Raw genomic sequence first — 22,476 nt, 5'->3', positions numbered from 1 at the left:
GCCGCTGTCTAGTGCGTTGCACCTCACCTATCCCTACTGAAACAACTCCATGTAGGAAGACTGTTCCTAATACTTATTTTTAGTGTTGACTTTGATCCTGACTCTTGACCCGAAGTTATTTCTGCTGCGTTTGCCAAAGATGGCTTCACCTGAACTCAACTTCGGTTAGATGTAATCAGTGCAACGGGTGATGCCATCTAAGACTTACTCAGGTAAGTCTTCGCAGGGAGAGGTCTACACGGTTTGGAGGCACATGTTGCACTTAACTTCCACGGCTTCTACCTCACATAATGTGTATCCATCAATTACCACAAACGAGCCTCTACGGCTCCTTGGAGCTAACTCCTCCCTTCTTTCTTCCACTCAACCTCTACCCTCTTCACAATTTCCGCTTGTTTTCTGCAAACGTGTCAGCGTACTTCCATCAGGAAAGCTACGGGTTGCATCATGATATGACCCCTGCAATTTCTTCACAACAAGGCTACTATGATCCCGGTTAAGGAGCATAGTAATATGCTCTGCAAGCTCCTTATTCGGTAGCATATTGGCCTCGCTGTGGAAATGCTGCAGGGGAGACATCTTCTTATAAGTATACACTGGCTAGGCTATGCTACCACATTTAATACAGCTCTAGAGCAGGGATGGTCCGAATTCCTAAATGATAGAGTTGTACCATCATCAATCATTTATTGAGGGAAGACGGTATCGTTTTCTTAACTGTGATATCGCAAAGGCGCTGCAATCATAGTTAAAATCTTGTTATAAAGATCGAAATAGTTCCTTTGGTTCGTAATTTCTTTTATACGATTTTACCAGGCTCGAATAAATATTTTTGATATTTAGGTTTAAAACCCATTAAGGCTGCAAATTACTTGTTGTTATCCAGGATACACTACGCGGAGGAGACATGAAACATTTGTTTACGGACTTTAATTGGCAAATGAAGTGACAACATAATATTGATCAAAGCGTTAAAGAAACGGATTTCCGATGTACACAAATCCTTAGATATCAATAACTTTAAGGGTAAAAAAGTCCTATGGGTAAAAAACGTATAACAGCAAGTATTGTAAACAAGCAACAGTTGCATACAATTATTGGTAAATATTTATGATAAGATACCAAACTAGCAAGAGTTTTTACATTTTACTCTGCCCCTTTACTGACCATATTTGTTTTTAGTTATTTATCGAATGCCCCGCAATCATTTATTTTATCTTTAATATGCAAAGATCTTCTAAGGCTAACAAAGCCGCAGCTCTCAAATTTTGTAGGTGCCCTTCTTGGATATTCTCCGATATGTATCGACGCGGTGAGACTGGGCATTGCTTCTAGTAATTTCTACAGAAGCTGTCTGAAGGATGAGATAGAATCTTCTCAACATCTTCTCCTCAGTTTCAGGCATCTTGGCTCTCACTTTTTTGCTACACCTGTCGAAAAACCCAACCTATGCATATAGCTCCCCAATCAACGTATTGACCTGACCTCCGCTAACTTCTTCCTCTATATAAAACTGAAACGATAACTTCGAAGCACCCGTATCAGGCGGTAGAAGACTTCCGCGGCAGGAGCTGAAAGCGATATTGAATTGAAGCGATATGAAAGCGGGTATTGTTTTTGAAGAAATCTATTATGGGCATACATAAATATGTATGTATGTATATGCTCAATGCATATATTATTTACTTATGTACATATGTATGGATTTGAAAGGTTTCTAATACTTATTTCAATTCATGATTAAAAAAATTAACCAAAGAAGATTATGGGAGAAGGATAAAAATAACAAGAATATATGTACATATATTCATCGGTTAGAGTTTTCACACCATTGTTTTTACATATATATTATAAATACTTATACATACATGCATTTACATATACATTCATATGTATGTAGGTAGTAGTAGATATGTGTTCAAACATGCGTATATAAAATTACTCCCAACAATTCCGGCAATTTTTGTTTTCTCCCTGCAAATTTCTCCTCTTTATGCAGATTTCCAGTTTTACAACAGCTTTAAAACGCGGCAAGCATACTTGTGCATACATATGTATGTACGTAAAAATATGTGTGCGTGTATTTGCATAAATATATCAGTAGTCCCTAAACTTAGTAAAAATAAATACTCTTTGCATTTCAAATAAAATGTCGCCGTCTTTCCAATGCAGATACAAATTGGACGAATTTGTTGCTGGCAACTAAATCGTCAACCTCCATGGAAACTTCGGCGAAATGAAGTACATATGTATGTATATATATCAACAGCAGCCGCAAAATATATGTATGTATGTGTGTGTTAGCAAAACTGAGTTTGCAAAATAAACACCGGGTACAAAGATTCCTAGGCATATCCATATGTAAGTAAGTATGCATGCAAATACTTTAATATGTGGATATGTCTCACGTTACCTTACAGCCAGCCATCAGCTGAATGTTATAAAAGTTTCCAGGCGAAACGTCGCTCATATGACATACCCTCCCTTTGCAAATGCCACATAATTTCAGTCAACATCTACATACGCATTTCCTTGCATGCATGTCAAGTAGTAAATGTATTGAGCGCATACTTACAAAATATACCGCGTAGAAGCCAATAGTCAGAACAGGTTTATAAAAAAATAGGGGGATAGTTTTCCAAAGGCATGCGCAATGAAGTATGTACTGAGTAAAGCACACAATAAAGTACGTGGCGATAGGCCCTACTCCTCGTTTGCCCCTTTACACGCATGGCAAAGACTTGTCTGGCAAACAGCTGTTTTTTGTTGCTTTTAATGATGTTCGTGCCGGTAAATTGTTGCTGCTTCAGTTGCCGGCACAACGACCGGTTTGCTGGCAACGAACTTGATGTAGCAGCAATAACAAAAGTTGAGCGGTTACTCTCTCAGCTGTTTTAAAACAAATTTGGTGGATGTTTTGCATCAAGTTAGAGCAGTTCAGGGATATGTGTAGTGGTTGTGTTGATACACGCATGCATGCGCATATGTATGTGCATATGTAGGTATGTAATATGTTGTATCTATATGAAGCTGACAGTTCACTTATGTTCTGCACTTAAACTTTTGCAAAATCGCTGTTGCACAAAAAATGTATAACGGGCTACGAATATAAGTCAAAGTACAATAAAATAATGCCCATCGCAATTGTTAGGAAGTTTACGTAGTTTAATAGCAAAACATTTTTTTTCGCTTATTAGAGTAATACATACATACATATATAATACAATTTCAGAACAATTCCATAACACTTTCTTAAAGTATTCAATTGTCATTAATGAAATCTTAGTAAAGATTTACATATTCTTCCCCAATGTACCCAAGAAGTAATAATGATTGACCAGAGAGAGGATTATTTCAGTGAGATGTACATACATAGATAGTTTGCGATTTATGGCAGCCCCTACTTGTACAAAATATAAAAAATTGGTCATGTGTTTTGGTGAAAAGGTTTTTGTACTGAAATATGGATTAAAAAAAACATAAATCGAAAAATGATAATAATGATGTTATGAATATTCGCATTATTTGCAAAGTAAGTACATATTTGTTTTGCAAAAAATTACAACATGCGAAAGCAAAATTCGCCTGTAAAGCCACGAAAATGCAGACATATCTACGTACTTTTGAAGTATCCAACCACCACAAATTGACTTTTTATTATGCAACTATTAACCGGGCACCTCTTACGAAGAGGCAATCTTTCTCAACATTTTTAGTGTTGTATTTCGACATTCTCTTGTACCAATGAAGATAGTAATTTTTATAATAAATGGACATAATGAATATATATCATATATTCATATTATTGTGTTATTGTAAATCGCGCGATTTTTTATTCCAAATTTTAGCCTGCGGCGCTATTTGTTTTTAATAAAATATATATATATTAAATATTAATGACGTATTTTTGTTTAAAATTAAATATATCTATGTATAAATATATATATTGTATATATATCAAATATTAATATTTCATATTTTTTGTTTGAATACAAATCTAAATACACCCACCAAATACAAATCTGTAAACTCAAAATGCATACAATAAAACATACTTTACTGAAAATCAAGCATTAATATACATATGTATTGTATATAAATATATATACATATATATGAATAGACGTATATAATATAGAAATAAACTGTAAAATTTTGTATTTTTATTCATTTATTATCTTCTAAAATTGTTTATTTATAAGATGTCTGGCAGCACTTCGGCTTGCTGAAATAACCAAAATAAGAGGATTCTTGGTAAATTTTTGATCAAATTTTGAAATCAAATAACTTAAAAACTGTAACCCTCCCTGAAGTGAGGTTTTCACTTTTAGGAAGTATTAATCAAATATCTTGATTCGTGCAAATATTTTATTTGATAAATTAAAAGTGTGTTTGGTTGCATAAGATTATTTGTCATACATTTTATTTAAAATATTACATTGACTAGCCTTGTGCGTTGTTTTCGACGCTTATGAGCGTTACCGGAACGACCCGGACTTATATCCGGCCAAGGACTGTCACTCCAGCAGCACTTCCCGTACATGCCCTCAATCGAAAACGACGCAAGAGGGTAGAAAACGTAATTTTTTTGAGCAGCAAGATTAATTTTATTGTATTATAATAGTAAAAAAGCGTTACTTTGTATCCGCTGTCTTTGTATGCTGAAAAAAAAATTGTTGTCCTTCATTCACACACATGCATATGTTTGTATGTACTTGAACTTATGCAGCATATGGCTACTTATGCACCTAGTTCAGGCATTTTTATTCGGTTTCATGTACAATTATCTATGTAAGGCAATACTTTTTTTCACACATAGTGCGTTTATACACGCATTCATAGCCTGTTCATATGCACACCTTTACCTCAACGAGAATTTGATTATGCACCACTTGCTTCTGCCTGGATGTGCATTTTCGTAATGTAAAACCCACAACTTCGGGAGAAATAAGAAAAACCAATTAAAATGCAGTAGAGAGCATACTCAGAATTATCACAGCTAAACATGTTGCCACTTCTCCACACAACATCAGAAAATCCAGTCATCGCGTTGCATCGTATTGCAAAAAGTTAGTGAGCACGCACTACAATGCCACATTCGGTTACCGGCAAATCGGCAAATTGGCTAGTCGGCCGGTTTTTTCCCTGGCACACCCCGATCATATGCTTGAACTTGGACTTCCAATCGAATTTGCTTTAAGTTTTCCATTCAGCGCTGCAAACTGATTTAAAAGGGCAGCATTCAGCAATTTGCCTTCATATGAAAACTAGTTAGGAAGCAAATCGGGCGTGTTACGGCAGCGCATCGGTTGCATTCGAATGGTACTACTTCTATACCAACCATTACTAGCAAAGAAACAAAATTATAGTATATACGATTTAAAAAACTAATAGCTTATTCGTCAATAAGCTCAGTAAATTTGTTCATCTGAAAAAAGGAAACGAAAATATCCAACAAAAATTTGCTTCCGCTTGCATTGTCGTGAACTCGTAAACTCGTAACTGTCGTGCGTGTACCTGTACGTGTGTGTGGGTGTGTGTGTAGCAGCAAAAAAATATTCATATACTACTTTGACGATGTCCCTCATACCGTTTATACTCGAATTGGCCGATGAATTGCATGAATTCAATCGTTGCCTGGCCACCGGTGGTATGGATGTCGACGACTTCGGTTTTGGTATCTATCCGCATGAATTGCAGCCGCAGCAACAACAACAGCAGACACAACATCCACTGCAACAGCAACAACCACAGCAGCAACATTTGACGCAGCAGCGACGCCCACGCACCCTTTCGCAATTCTATTGGATGCCAAATATAAGTAAAAGTCGTCACCATCCCTACTATCGCGGCAAACCATGTTGCAATAAAACACCTATACAGTTAGTGCACGACCATCAGCTGGAAAAAGAGTCATCCTCGACTGCAGGAGGTGGAGGTGGTGTCATTGGTTCTAGTTCTACCGGCGGACAATCCGCTGGTGACAAGGAGACGTCGGCTAATACACATTCCGCAAATTCAGCTTCGCACAGTGTCTCATCAACTACGGCAGCAGGCAAATCCGCCTATTCAGTGGTGAATAAGAATGGCTTTCAGGTCAGCATGAATGTGAAGCAATTTGCACCGAACGAACTGACCGTCAAGACAATCGATAATTGTATCGTCGTCGAGGGTCAACACGAAGACAAGGAAGATGGGCATGGCGTCATCTCGCGACACTTTATCCGAAAGTATATGCTACCGAAGGGATATGACCCGAACGAAGTACTATCAACATTGTCTTCGGATGGTATTTTGACTGTAAAGGCACCACCGCCAGCAATGAAGACTGATGAATCCTTGGAACGCATTGTCGATATACAGCAAACCGGAGGGCCGGTGCAAGCTCAACAGAACACTGCTAAAGAGTCAAACCCAATAAGCAGTGGAAGAGAAGACCAAGTAAATGCAGCATCTGGAGTGGAGCAAGCAGCAACGTCAATAGCAGCTGTGGCAGGAATATTACCAACGTCAGCAACAGTAATATTGCAACAGCAGCCAAAGCAGCAGACTAAGCAATTGGATGCCATAGTCGAAAGCGTCCAGCAACAACAACCGGCAAAACTGTTACAGCCAACAATAAAAGACTTGCAGTTAACGCGAGAACGCAATGGTATTATCGAGCCGAATGAGCTTCTCGTAGAGCAAGAGACTGAACCACGAACAGCTGAGCAGAAAGCCACGTCTTCCAATACCAACATCGCCAACAACAATAATAATAACAGTGACACCACTAGCACTAACAGAAGCGTTGCTTCCAAGGCCAATTTAAAAACGGGAGGAAAAGAGAAAGAGAGTTTAGCAGAGCAAGAAGAGACAGCCGTCGGAATAGATAATTCCAATACTAAAAAGACACTAACATCCAATGCAACGTCAACAATCGACGCCATCATGGCTGCCGCTACTGCAGATGAACCAATGGAAACGGAAGCAGAGAAAGAGGTCGTAAAAGAAGAAGTTAACAAAAAACAAGTAGGAGACACATTGCTTACATCCGATATTGAAGATATCGTTCCAATAGTAAGCGACATGAATACCGTTGCTAACTTATCTACTTTATCCAACAACAATACCACTACTAACAACTTCATCACTACTAATGACTCCTTAAACACCATCGACGCCAATGGTATCGAAATTACCGCAATAAAAAATGCTGATGTCGAGTTGGCGAGCTCAGCTATTGAAAAAACAAACGACAATGTTGTGCTTACCAAAAATGGCGTACCGGAAGCAAAAACTTCAGACGGTCTAACGATTAGTTTGGAAACAACAGTGGCAGAGATTGACGGGACAACAGACATGGAAACTGATGTTACTGAAGTTGCCGATGTCGTTGAAGGAGATATGGATGGGGATGGAATGGATGGCGGTGGCAACGCAGTTGGAGGCGATATTGGGGTGGAGGTAGATGTGAATGTAGTCGGTGGTGATGGAAACAGCGCAAGCGTAGAAGATGGTAATGATGAAAATGGCTCTGTAGGCAATTTAGTAGTAGCTGCACATTCACCCAGTGCAGCTGATTTGGTGGCAGCTGCTGATGCAGCTATAATTTTAGCTAAGACACAATGTGATGCAAATTCAGGGGCAGGTGATGTCAAAGCTAGTAAACCTGCTCTAACCACCGAAGAGATAACTAATTAAGCAATGAAAAAGTTAGCAAGCAAAATTTGTGCAGAGAAAAAAATAATTACAAAAAAGTATAAACATTCACTTTGGCATATACATACTATATAAAAGAAATTACGTCTAAATTTTAAGTACTTAACTACTGTAGTAGCAGATAAAGGCAATTTAGAAGAAGAAAGTGATATAAAAAGTAAAATGATAAATCGCGTAGAAATCGGAAAAGCCGTACGGACGTCTTTTCCTACAAGCATTCTCATACACCTTCTAACCATAACTAACTACGAATATACATACATACATACATACATACATGCAACCAAACACAATTCATTTATCGAGGCGTGTACTTTTTGAATCCTAAAGGTTATTGGTTAAATATTCAAAGACAAAAGCCAACTGAACTATAAGTAATTATGAGATAACTTGAAATAATTTTATATTATTTTCATCAGAAATTTCATGAATGAAAAGATTAGAATACCCTTGAATACTAGTGCGTGGGTATAAAAATACATGCATAAACGCATACTAATATTATATTTACATACAACAGAAGCCTTTCCTGCCAATAAATTTACTGAGTTTTAAAAATTATGCATGTAGCTACATATGTATATATATGCATACATAGGTAGGTCTACTTAATTTTATTGAAATTTGAATCACTCATTTCATTTTATTTTATTCCTGTTTTGATTCCTTCCATTTTAGTTTATTTTATTTCAATCTCATTTGTTTAATATATTAAATGTTTGCGATTGTCCTCAGTTCTTTTACTCGTGTCGTTTTTTTAATATTTATTGTAATATTTAATTTAACTGCTACTCACAGTTATTACGATCTTATATTCTTATAATAATTATTTATTTCAATATTTTATAATTATTTTCATTTTATTTAATTCCATTGGAATATAAAAAACAGCACATTCGTTATGTGTTGTTTATTATTTTACCTATACAAGCATACATACATATGTGTGTATCTATGTATAAATTCAGCTTAGAAAAGGAAACAGCTGTAGCGAAGAAATAAAAACTGCTATAAACACATTACATAAAAACAGAAGAGAGCAAAAACAAAAGAGATTCAAATATCGATATTTAAAAAAAGATCCATATATTGAGAAATAAATAAAAATCTTATTAACAGAGTGAAAATTACAAAAATAAAAATGAAACCTATTATAAACGCAGATTGCAAAGCTAATAATGATTGTGGCGATAATGATGAAAATTACTATAATGTACGCTATATTCTGTCGTACTGGATACACAATAAAATTAACGTAATCTCATCCAAAAGTGTTTTAATTACATATACACATACATGCATTCTGGTTGCTGTGATCTCCCTTTGACGGCTTATAATAATTAATGATGTTATTACCCACGAACCAGACCATCCAATTCCCATGTAACGTCAGTTGTTGAGTCCGAACACTTACAGAATTTCACGTAGTTCTCGAGATGTAACCAAGTAACGGTATTCGATTAAAGTAAAAAATGTAGATCATAAACATTTACAGCATCAGGAGAAAGCGTTAACTGATGAAACCAAGTATAACATCAAATTAAAATAAAATCAAATGTTTTCAAGGTATTGAAAAAATTAAAAAAAAAAAAGAAATTTCTTTGCAAAAATATGTGAATTTTTATTGTAAGAATATAAGAAAACGACTTTCGAAAAAAAAATTCACACATTTAAGCCTAACATACATATCTGCAAAAAATGTAAGATATAGATGAAAAATATCCTCAAATAAATAATAAAAATTATTCAGAAGATAATACTTATTTTTGCATTGACCTTTCCTATATCTGTAAATGAAGTTTAACAAATGGACAACACAGAATCGATTACTTAGGGTATACATTTGAATTCTAAAACTATTTATAAAAAAATTCAAGAATGCAGGTATCGAACTTGAAAGCTAGAATGGCAACATTTGTTCAAATTCCAAGAAGAGCAATAAAAAATTATTTAAAATTTTACTCTTGTTTAATAATAAAGGCTAATGCATTTTCAAAATATAGAAGGTATTATCCAACAACTTCATAAATACATAAATGCAAAAATTATTTCGGTCACACTAAAAAATACGTCACTTTTTAAATCTAAAATAGGTTATTTATTTTGCTTCATTTCGCCGTGCTCATCACTTTAAGCTCCGAGATTTCCAAGAAGTAGATTCAATAGCTGCTAAATATTTGGTAAACTCAGAGTCATCCGATAGGCTTTTGAAATCTCTTATAGGTTTTATAATTCTTATATTTTATTTTTTAACCAAAGGTTCAAATTTGAACAGCAAACCTTACGCCGTTGCAAAAAGCGGATGCAAAGGGTATGGGAGTTCTTCAGAATGTACCACAGGTAGAAAATACTTGTAATATGGAGGTAAATTAGTTTTATATTTCGATTTCGCGTTGGCCACTTGTTTTAATTTTTTATATTTATTAGACGGTTTTTTTATTTATATCTTACATTTTTTAGATATGGTAGGTTAAAAAAATGAGTAAAAAAAATTATTCGAAACTAGTTTTCTTTAATGTTTGTTACAATACTCGTACAATTCAAAAATTTCAAATTTTTGCAAATATCTTAACAACTTTTAGACTTATTGAAAAAAAGTCTTGAACAAGTGATAGAAAATTGAATTGATTTGATATATCACTTGGTTTTGTCGGTCAACGGATTCTTCGGATATTAGAAAATTCGTTGGTCTCCCTTTTTTCTTTGATTCAAAACCTTTATGTTAATTGGCGATAGCTCGAAAACTACATGATAGGAAAAAAATTTCGGGCTCAGAAACCAATTTTACAAACATATGTACATAGGAATTGGATGGTTTGGGCCTTAGGTCTTTTTGGCTGTAAACTGGTGGTATTTATTTACGCAGTTTTCCCTACTGTGTCTGTCATTGATCGTACCACCGACGGATGGAGCTAAAGAAATTAAATGTGTAGCAATTTATCAAGGCCGCTGTGTCAACAATGGTGTGCGTGTGATTTTGTTTCTTCCTCTAACACATTAATATTGCCCATTGACAAGTTAATAGCTTCACTGTTCACTCTCATTCTTTTTACCAGATCAGTGCTGATTTCAATATACGTACAAATATATGCATACCAACCTATCAATTGATAATTTTATAAAATATTTATTTCCGTTTTTTACCATAAAATTAAAATTTAGAAGGAAAATGTAGATGGGATGTACATACATATAATATGTATTAATAGAAATCAGAATTTGGATTTTATTCTTAACAAAAAAGGAGATTTGAAATGCTCTCCTTTTCGTTTTGCACTTATCATTGTTGGCAAGCATAGCTATTCTTTGTTGTGTATGCCTCTTTTAATTATTTCAATATACAAGGTGGCGCAGAATTAATCATCCAATTTTGTTTTTGAAAACTTGTTAAAGGCGGAACTCGATATCAATATTGTTTGTTTATAACCAATTTTAACGGCACCATCTTGCTGGAAGATAAGTTCCTTCATACGAAGCATTTGTAAAGATGGTAAGTTAGTTTTCTATAAATTTGTGTGGCCAAATGCTTTTACTGTGCCAGTTATGAAATGCAATGTACCAACAGCCTGTGCTGACATGCATTCCCACACCATGACGCTTGCTGGAAACTTTACCGTCCGTTTCGTTTTTCCTGCGCATGATCTAGAATCACCAGTGTAAATACAAAATTTCGACTTGTCGCCTTATCTGGACACAGTTTTGTCTGTTTTTTACCCATATTATCATATTTTTTACGCCATTTTGTGAAACAGTAAGCAAGGGCTATTCTTTCCTATCTCTTTCTCTGATACTTTTAGTCTTTAGGAGTCAGAAAATGCCAGTAAGTTCTCTAAGCTCATGAAACTAAGTTCTAATTTAAGTTTTTACCAGCCATACGAATTAATGATGAATAATGAATTTTTTACCTTCTAGTACGTAGCACCGCCTACACACGGGGGAGGAAAAAACACCGAATTTATATTAGGTTAGTTAGATTAGACTGGCTAAAAGCCATCACATAGAACTATTGGTCCTTATTGGTACCAGATGGAGCTTGACCCTTACGTTTCCTTGTAGTAGGCTTCTTGTAATAAGCCTGCGTCTTTTGCGAATCTAAGTAAGTTCTGAAGCTCTAGCTCAGAGAGACATTCTAACCTTTCATATAGTAGATCTCCTAAACATTTCATTCGGGTTCTAGTTAATGCAGGGCAAGAACATAGAAGGTGTTCAAGAATTTCCCTCTCTTCTAGTTCATTGCAAAATCTGCAGCTATCATTGTTTGCAATTTCATCTTGTATGCGTGTTTCGCTTACAAATTGTGGCCTCGCAGTATACCTACGATAGTCTGCTTTCCTTTCTAGACAGGGCTAGTACGAATCTGGCGTATTTATCTGCATTCTGTGTACACATGGTTTTCGCGGTTTTACAAGTGGCTAGATTACCTCCTGTCTATCCGTGTTTTCATGTCCGCAGCGTTGACATTGTATTCCGTATTTAAATGTTTCAGTATGCCATTTTCTTGTTCGAATTGTATGTACTCGTATACAGCGCTTTTGGCAATCTCATCTACAATTTCGTTTCCTGCAATGCCATTATGTCCGACCCAATAGATGAAGAATAGAATTTATATTAAAGTTTTAAAATTTATATACGAGGTGTGCCCAAAAAATGAGGTGAAGGTTTCAAATTTTGCGGACTACATACATTCGACTTTCGATTATGATTTTTTTTTATGTTGGTACACTCGTCTCGAAGATATGTTCACGGTTTTAGCAATATGGCATGTTTATTTTGTTTGTGAGAGGCATAAATAAGACAAGTGTTTTGCGTGTTTGGCGATTTTCTGCTATCGAAAAAAATGGATCAAAAACACTTGAAATGTTGACAGTGGCATACGGTGAGAGTACTCTAAGTAAAAAAAAATGTTTACAAATGGTACAAGGTTTTCACAGAAGGTCGAGAAGATGTGAATGACGACGCTCGCTCTGGACGCCCCATTACATCAACAAACGATGAAAATGTTGAGAAAGTGAAGAAAATTGTTATGGAGAATCGTCGAATCACAATTATAGAAGTTGTTGAGGATGTCGGCACATCGATTGGCACATGCTATGCAATCTTTTCGGAAATTTTAGGCATGAAGCGTGTGGCAGCAAAGCTCGATTCAAAATTGCTGAATTTTGACCAAAAACAACGTCGCATGAGTATTGCTCAGGAATTGTTGAATGACGACAACGATGATCCAGATTTGCTTAAAAGGGTCACAAGTGGTGACGAATCCTGGGTATATGATTATGACATCGAAACCAAAGCCTAATCGTCCCAATGGAAGAGTCCAGGAGAGCCAAGAGTCGATAGCAGAAAATCGCCGAACATGCAAAACACTCGCCTTATTTATGCCTCTCACAAACAAACCAAACATATCTTCGAGACGAGTGTACCAATATAAAAAATAATAATAATCGAAAGCCAAATGCTCGCGAAATTTGAAACCTTCATCTTTTTTCTTAAACACAGCTCGTATTTTATATTTCACAAATATGTATAAGTAGAGTGAATTTTCAGTTTTATTTTTACGCTCCTAGTTTGGCAATATAACTTTTAGCTTTGATTTATTCCAATTCGAAGTGGTGGATCATTCAACTTTCATTCTTTGAATTATTTGTGCAATTACACATCAAAAGTGCTTGTTAGTAAAGAAATATCACACGAATCTAAATAGTGTTACGTAAATATTTATAGCATCCTTCGTACAAAAGGTTATACCCAACAGGTAAATAAGGCCCGCCTTGAGACGAACCCATGCAGATAAGGGCATTTATTTTAACAACTTCACATTTCAACTTCCCAATTGGTTTCATTTTCGTTTATTTATTAGATGTGTTTCGAAGCAGCTGTAAAAACCTATCAGAAGATGAAATTAAGCATTTTTTAACAATTATCATCTGATGATGACGCTTCTGAGGACGAGTGCGGAGTCGATTACGATAATTCGAGTAACGATGGAAATTTGAGTTTGCTTTACCTGAAGATCCCTTGATTTATTAAATGCTAAATTCTTCAGAAGTTATGAGGAATACAATGGATACCAGCTTGAATCTGATAGATAATGGGCCATCTTCTTCTGTAATGTCCAGTTCCAGTTGTATTTCTTCACCTGGAGAAGAAATGGTTTCAACTGCTTAGTCTACCAGAAAACTTGGCAAATAAAATATTCTGTGTCTACAAGAAGAGGACGGTTGGGTGATCCAAAATACCCATTTGGTAACTGTTTTGTGGCATCTCTAGTAAAATTCCAAATAATATGCCAACAATTAAAGGAATTCTATGAAATAACATACACCCTCAGTTCCACATAAACGAGATGAATTTTCATGGTAACAAGGGCACACCGGATTTTCTGAAACGTTTAACAACTTAATAGTTTTGCTTTCGTTATTTTATTTCAGACGATTTTCTAAAGGTAAGCTATTCATACATTTTTTAAATTTCTTTTATCTGTAAACAAGTTTTATATCTTTTAGAATTTATAAGCCATCAAAAACGATATTTCCGTAAAATTTAAAACGCATAAAGGCAGTATATACCGGCAAACCCACATAGGGGAGCGAATTATATTGTGACGCTGGTGTTAATCAATTTTTCCCTAACTACGCTGACCTTGAACCTGTCTCAAACGTCGTTGGAAGATTGGCAAAGAACATACCAGATTATATAAATAATATAATGCGCTTCGATGAGTTTTACACCTCTGTGCGATTGTTAATTTACTTGAAAAGCCGCCGAATATACGGATTAGGTACATTTCAAACAACTCGCGTTCCAAACATTACTTTTGACTGCTACTAAACTCCAAAAAAGAAAAGTGAATAGCGGGTTTTCTGAGGAGTGTGTTGGAATAGTTTGTGGAGCGGATGTAAGCATGATTTTTTGGTACGGCGCAAATTCAAATCACCTTCTTTCGACTTACGTGGGAACAAAAGCATTTATTAGTTGTCAGAATGTATCGCACTCCTCAACCGGAACACATTGCATTCGAAAAGAAAAAACAAAAACAATTGAAATAAGCTGGGCTCAAATAAGCATGGAACAATGAAGGCAAATAAATGGGTGCATCGGCTATTTTTCCTATGCTATGGTCAATTTATATTTATTATACAAAAGTAAATCAGATTCGGCCGCCGTAGCCGAATGGGTTGGCGCGTGATTACCATTCGGAATTTACAGAGAGGTCGTTGGTTCGAGTCTCGGTGAAAGCAAAATTAATAAAAACATTTTTCTAATAGCGGTCACCCCTCGGCAGGCAATGGCAAACCTCCGAGTGTATTCCTGCCATGAAAAAGTTCCTTATAAAAATATCTGCCGTTCGGAGTCGGCTTTAAACTATAGGTCCCTCCATTTGTGGAACAACATCAAGACGCACACCACAAATAGGAGGAGGAGCTCGACCAAACACCTAACAGAAGTGTACGCGCCATTTATTTATTTTTTTATTTATTTTTTAGATCAAATTAGAATCAAAGTGGTAGAAGTACTACGTTTTGCAGGTTCAACACAGTCTGCAAAACGTGATCGGCTGCCTTTTAGCTCAGCTCCAGCAAAGGCAAAAACGTCCTATGTTCCACCGACTGACGCTCGTTACTATCAAATGGCCTATTGGAGCCAGTTTTCGAAAGTTCAGCAAAATAGTGAGCAAATATTCTGGTTGTAAATTAGAAGGTAATTTTTGTAATTCTAACACATGGGCTGAAAAGTCCCAGGCCTTAAAAAGAAAACACGTTTTTTTGTTCAGAGTTAGCTTTATTCATCAAACTAATTTCCATCAAGACCAACGCAATCACTCCAGCGCCGCTCTAACATTTCAATACCACTTTTGTAAAACGATTTATCTTTTGCCTCAAATTCTTCTCAGTTTCAGGTCTCTTCATGCAGCGAATATTTTGTAGGCCTGCGAACAGCCAGTAGTCGCTGGGATCCAAATCTGCCGAATTCAGTGGATGTGGGAGCAATTCGAACTTCACTTCATGTAGTCTTGTCATTGTTTTTATTGACTTGTGACACAGTGAGCAAACGCGGCACCCACTTTGAACAGAGCTTTTTCATAGTCAAATGCTCATGCTATATAAAAAGCCAAATGTTCCTTTGATATCGTTACGATGTCAGCTAACTGACTCAAATTCACTTTTCAATCATTCAAAACGATTTTGTGGATTTTTTTGATGTTTTTGGTGTTACCGCCTCATTTGGACATCCATTGCGTTGTACACCATCGGTGTTTTATTCTTGTTTCCATTCCATTGTTTTATTCTTGTTTCTGATGGAGCGGAGTCCCCATAACATATTTCAGGTCATTGCTTCGCTTGATGGTATTTTTCCCATCAAAAGTAGCGTAACTCACGAACTAATGAATAGAATATAATGAAATTTTAACAGCTGTCTTTTTAGTGTTAGTACTAAATGAAAAAGAGGTGGAAGCAATAAAACTAGTGCCATCTATGTGTTAGGCCCGGGACTTTTCAGCCCATGTATTACAATAAAACAATGTTTCTGTGAATTAATATACATAATAAACAAAATAAATAAACTTTCCAAATAAATCTCTAAATAATGCTTTGCATTTAACTTTTATTGTTTTTTAAATGTGTAAACCAGTTAAACCATCACTGCGTTGGTTATTTTTACTCATATTAGGTAAAATAATAATCAAATAAAAAATTTACCAACAAAATTCATCTATTCGGATTTCATGTACTACTACAAAACAAAAATGCATGTACTAGTGGGTTGAGTAGTAGCGTACATATAAAAATTAATAATAAAAAAAAAACAAAAAGCTACAGATACAAAGTTCGAATGCATTTTTTCTTAATGTAAATTGCTCCACCTTTCAAACAAGGATCTATGTATTCATTGGAATATACATATAAGTACGTGCGTTCAGCAGCAAAGCTGTACGTACAAACTATGTATATTCCTTAGCATTTATGCTTATATATGTCAGAAAATTGAACAACATTTTTTCTTAACTACTGCGTTTGCCTCTAAGCGATCGATAATGGTGCTCAGACTCACCAACGTTAGCATGCGCCCGTATCAGCTGACACGATGAAACTAATGAGAGCTCCATGTAAATGAATTCTCACCAACGTTCCGTTCCGTAGTATCGTAATCGTACCATCAATTGTACGCAGCAAAAGTGTGTGTACAAACAATAATTTGGTACACTCTCGAAGTTGTATTGATGCGTCGTTGGTAATTAGTATGCGCTTGCTTAAATTATTCATAAGTAATCAATATTAATTGCATCTATAGAATTGTCAAGGGCGTAAAAAATCATGGAGGTCAAAAGAAAAGGAATTGAATTTGGAGAAGATAAATTATTGTAATGTTGTGGAAGAAGGAAACAACTTTTCGCGCAATAGAAGCAACCGTCAGAAGAACGTATTCCTCAGTCCAGAGAGTAATTAAAAGCTGTAAAGAAAGTGGAAATTACGTATTCCGTCCATGAACTGACTGACTTCCACTACTTACAAATCGGGAGAAACGATATAACGTGCAGTTAGTGCAAAATAACCCTACGGTTATGTCCACAAAATTTGAGAACACATCAATTTACAGTTTTCCAAATATTTTAGCAAAGCTACTGTGCAAAGAACTGTGAAAATGGCTGGATTTTAAAGCCGCGTTGCACGAAGAAAGCCATTGGTATTATTAATCAGGGTTTGTGGCGACTCGATCTACATACATCAAGTTCGTCGTCCAAATGGATATAATTTACACTGATTTCTCTAAAGCTTTTGATACGATTTCCCACAAATCCCGATTGCTAATTGGCAAATTTTGGTTTTCATTCTATCTTTTTGGAATGGATTAAATCGTGAACTAGAGGAGTTCTAGTGTTATTATTAATGGTGTTTCATCGAAACAATTTATTGTCTTCTCTGGGGTTTGCCAGTGTAGCATCTTAGGACCATTACTTTTTATTCTCTTCTCTCTCTTCTCTCTCTTCTATGAAGTTTCTTCTTTATGCCGATGACTTTAAAGTTTTCTCAGAACTTACTATCAGAACTCAATAAGCTTTATAACTGTCGTGTAATGAATCGCCTTCTCCTTAGCATAAAAATAGGTTGTCCGTAAAGTCGGTTTACTGACGATAGTTTAACGTGACAATGTCATAAGAAAATACTGATGCATTTTTCAAAAGAAAATTTTAATTTTATTTGTTTGATAGATATTTTGTACGGATATAGAGAAGGAGGTAAATGGAATCGCAATGGAATTGGTCAAGTTACATTTACACAAACGTGAAAAATGACGAAACATTTATCAAATTCATGGAATATATGTTCAGTTTCGATTGTGGGGGGCCGATTGTGCTCTTCGTCGTTTGTTCCGAGCTCTCGCTTGCAGTTCAAGCAAGGTAACGACGCATGAGCAAGATATCGACACATTTTTTCGCGCGTGCAGCCGGCTAAATCGAATTATAAGACGTTGTCACGTCGAAAAATGTCATAAAATAACGTTTTCTAAGCTGCTCAATCCACTTAACACATCGTACCATCTATCGAACACCACTCTTTAATCGGTGGACGAGAATATAAATTTTGCATATAAATTATGTTATTTCAAAATCACTCGCAATTCTCTGATCCATATACACTCAAAATTCAATGCTCTTCATTTGTTCGCTAATTGTAATACAATGGATACGATTTCATTTCTTCTCGACATTCTTTCGGATAAAATCGACTGCTAGCTCCTCCTTTGGTTAATTGATTTCAATGTGCCATGTAGAAACCTTTGCAGTTTCGATACTTTTCATATAGGCTTAAATAAAACGCTCCACAATGCTAATGCTCCAATTAATAGAGCTTTGTCTGAATTCTATTCTTTCATAAATTTTTTAGATCTAGACTTATCGGATTCAAAATCAATATTCTATAAAAGACTGAAGTCCTATTTATTGCGTAATGTTTTAGCATATTTTGATCGGAATTTACCCTTAAGCGCATTTTACTAAAAAACACCTATACCATATATTGTAATGTTTTCTAATGTCTGAACCATTTAGCTCTAGGAGTAAATAAATATACATAAATATTACTGATCTCTGCATTGCATAAAATGTGTTTATTTAGTTGTTCATTCTTTAATTTCTTGTTTAGTAGTTTAAGTACCCGTCTGCCACATCACTATATGTGCATATGTATGTGTATATTTATTTTAATTGGTCACTTTGGTTTTCACTTTCAATTTCTTATTTATTTTAGTTACTTTGTTCCTAATTTGATGGCACAAAGCCCTCAAGTAAATTACGTCTGTTGGGGTTTGTGTCATTCGAGTGAGTCATTGGTACTCGTCTGCTGCCAAATCTTCAGAATTTATGTTAGACTAGTAAAAATAATCTAATGTGGCTGTCGTACTCCGGTGTATGTATTTGTGCATAACATTTCCGCTGTATGTTTTAGTTTCTTAACGCCCTGCGTACAGCCGTCCCTCTTCGGCAAACAATGGTAAGTCTCCGATTGAACTTTTGTTCTTAAAGCTGCTTATAAAAGTCATTTACTGTTTAGACTCAGCATAAACCTAAGTAACCCTCAATTTGTAGAATAGCGTGAACGTACACAACACAAATTGGAGCAGAAGCGGGGCCTAACAACATTCACAGACCCAATATGCAGTCACGTATGACCGGGAATTCAGAAAATATTCACTTTCTCTTTTGAATACTTTCACGCGCAAGAGATTTTTTAATGAAAACTGTTCAATCGCTTTGAAAAGTGGCTAGCATGGTTGGTTGGTTGGTTAAAGTGGTGATTCTTCCAGATTCCAACTAGCGCTTTCGCGCCATTTTGTTGCCACATCCTCGTTGCCAACTTGTTTAACGGTTTTTTACAGCATAACTATATCCAGTCTGTGCGGTTAAGGAACCTTATTAGGTTGTTAACGTCTAAGCCAGATAGTTGTTCGAGATTCTCGAACAGCGGTTGGCCCAGGGTTAACAGTCTGTCCTTCCATAGGGCAGGGCATTCACAGAGGAAATGGAAGATTGTCTCCTTTTTCTCCGGTTGTTTACAACTGTGACAGTATGTATTGTGAGGGATACCCATTTTGGCTGTTTGTTCTCCGATAGACCAAAAGCCAGTTATGACTGCCGTTAGTCTCCAGGCATCCCGTCGTTTCATTCTTATTAATGCCGACGATTGCTTGAGGTTGTAGGTGGGCCATAACGTTCTGCTAATTTTGCATTTCGTCTGGACTTTCCACCTACAGTCAGCGATTCGGAGGTATTTTTGGGAAATTGTGCTCTTGACTGCACCTAATGGTGTGAGTACCGATTCTGCAAGAGCGTTATTCATGACAGATCCCCCTCTTACCAGTTCATCTGCTTTTTCGTTACCTTCAATGTTCCGATGTCCTGGGACCCAGAGTGGCTAGCATATTTACAATCAAATTTTTCAAATGAATTATGGATAAATGAAATTTCCATTGTTTTAATCATTTTACAGCTCTGTTCCACTCATAATTCGTTTAAGGCTTTATACCCAAGGATGGTAGATTTACAAGGTTTGCTGCTGTTGTTGTATCATAGCAGCATAAACATTCGCTATACATACATATTCGGGAAATTGTGCTGAAGTGACAGTCCTTGGCCAGATATAAATCCCGGTCGTTCCGATTACGTAGAACCGACTACCGCGGGAGCGTACAAGATTTGTTCTTTAATTGTGGTGAAACAGAAAGTTATGAAAGTTACATGAGCGAAAACTGCGTTGATTTTATTTCGTATATCACTAACACAATAGTATATTATTTCACATGTATTCACACACTCGTCCAATCAGCCGTTGTTCAGCCGGTAACCAAGTGTCATTGGTTGATTTTTTCCATATATCAACAATACAATCTCGGTTTGTTTTGTAAACACATCCCAAGTGACGTTATTCCATCAGCTTATTCTGTTAAATTCGCTCACCCCCATCGCTCCGCCTTCGGTTCCCACTTCTCCGCTCGCTATCTGTGAGCTCTGCTCACTTAACGAAAAATTTGCGTGTGAAAGCAACAATAATATTTATTACTGGTATAAAACTGGTATAACTGACTATTTTCAGTAATACCAAGTCTGTTCCAAGAGAGTTTTATTAGACCGCGTTCATACAGAAACACTTTTGTTGCTTCAACTTTCCGAATTGTCTTTTTATGTTCCCGTCGGGTTCATACACCTTGCAATTGTTAGTTTCTAATCTACAGTCAACCAAAACATTGAGAAGAACGATATCACTAAAAGGGTTGAAGCAACAAATATTTCCCTATATGAACGCGGCGTTACTAATACTCATTAAGTGCTTCCAAACAAATGTAAATTTTGGCAGCCCTTTCCATTAAATTAATTATAATGATAAAATTAATTTATTTAATTCATGAGTTAATTGTAAAATTACTAAAAAGTAAAAGTGTTCCATGGAAATTTAGTCTTAACATACGTATAAAGATTACAATGCCCTTGGGTGCAAGTGCGCGGTTATAATATATTAATTATGTCATATCTAAATGAGGTCAGGTGTAATATGAGTAACATATCGTAAAATTCCTAACATTTTTGGTGAAAATAACCGTTCCAATGATTACAATGCCCTTGGGCGCAAGTGCGCGGTTATAATAATTATGTCATATCTAAATGAGGTCAGGTGTAATATGAGTAACATATCGTAAAATTCCTAACATTTTTGGTGAAAATAACCGTCCCAATGAGTCGACAATTCAAAGGTTGGTGAAGAAATGTTAAGAAACCGGGTATGTCAAGGATAGACCTAAACCTACCTATACTTGTTGTAGCGCAAAGTATTGCAAAACAACCTTTAACATCGATATCTCGACGTTCCCAACAGTTAGTTATTCATGAATTGATTGTTTGGCGGATTTTACCTGTAGATGTGATCAAGATTGACATTTAGGTGATGTAATTTTGCATATATTTTCACAATTGTTAAGAGCCGTGTTTTGAATAAAAATAGTGAAACCTCAAAGAATCTAAATTTTTACATGTTTTATCTTAAAACAACATCTAGGTGCGTCTTTCGAAAGACTTTTTAAAAAAATGTGTACAAAGATTCATAGAAATATATTCCTATCACGGAGGGACCCACAAAGTTAAATTGGCTCCTGTCATAATTCTGATATACATATGTATGTAAAGGGTTTTCCAATAAGAGGTGTTATTCGTTTATAAAATAAACGTTGTCCAGATCAATACCATCCGATTCCGGCCATAAGAAATCGTGAATCATCTCTGGATAGTGCAATCCATTCACCATAACTGTTGCTCCAGCCTTATTTTCGAAAAAGTACGGTCCAATGACTCCGCCGGACCATAAACCGCACCAAACAGTAACACGTTGAGGATAGAGAGGCTTTTCAACAATAACTCTTGGATTTTATGAGCCCCAGGTCCGACAATTTTGCTTGTTGACGAAGCCACCGAGGTGGAAATGTGGAAATGGGCCTCATCACTCAAGATGATTTTTCGATGGAATGCCGGATCATTTTCACGCATTTCAACGACCCAATCAGCAAGACTGTTCTTGTGTTAACTGGACTTTATAAGCCTTAAGACCCAAATCTTTATGCAAAATACAGTGTAATGACGTTTGTAGAATGCCTAATTCCAAAGAACGACGAGGAATGGACAAACCTGGGTTTTCTTCAACACTTTCGGCTACAACAGCAATATTTTCGGCTGTTCTTGAGCGACGTGCACGAGTTTTATCCTTCACATCACTAACTTGTCCCAACAGC

The 22,476-nt window shown here is 36.0% G+C and overlaps 1 protein-coding gene across 1 annotated transcript; it reads left to right on the top strand.

Annotated features, from left to right (window-relative positions):
* The first annotated feature begins 5,044 nt into the window (after positions 1-5,044).
* Positions 5,045-9,223, top strand: LOC128859947 (heat shock protein 67B1-like). Its single transcript, XM_054097116.1, has one exon. It carries the CDS (start codon positions 5,578-5,580, stop codon positions 7,681-7,683), a length of 2,106 nt encoding a protein of 701 aa, XP_053953091.1. The 5' UTR covers positions 5,045-5,577; the 3' UTR covers positions 7,684-9,223.
* The last annotated feature ends 13,253 nt before the right edge of the window (positions 9,224-22,476 follow it).

Source organism: Anastrepha ludens, chromosome 4, assembly GCF_028408465.1.
Source record: "Anastrepha ludens isolate Willacy chromosome 4, idAnaLude1.1, whole genome shotgun sequence".
NCBI lineage: Eukaryota > Metazoa > Arthropoda > Insecta > Diptera > Tephritidae > Anastrepha > Anastrepha ludens.
Note: the sequence above shows the minus strand (reverse complement) of the source record. Positions and strands in the feature narration are given on the sequence as shown.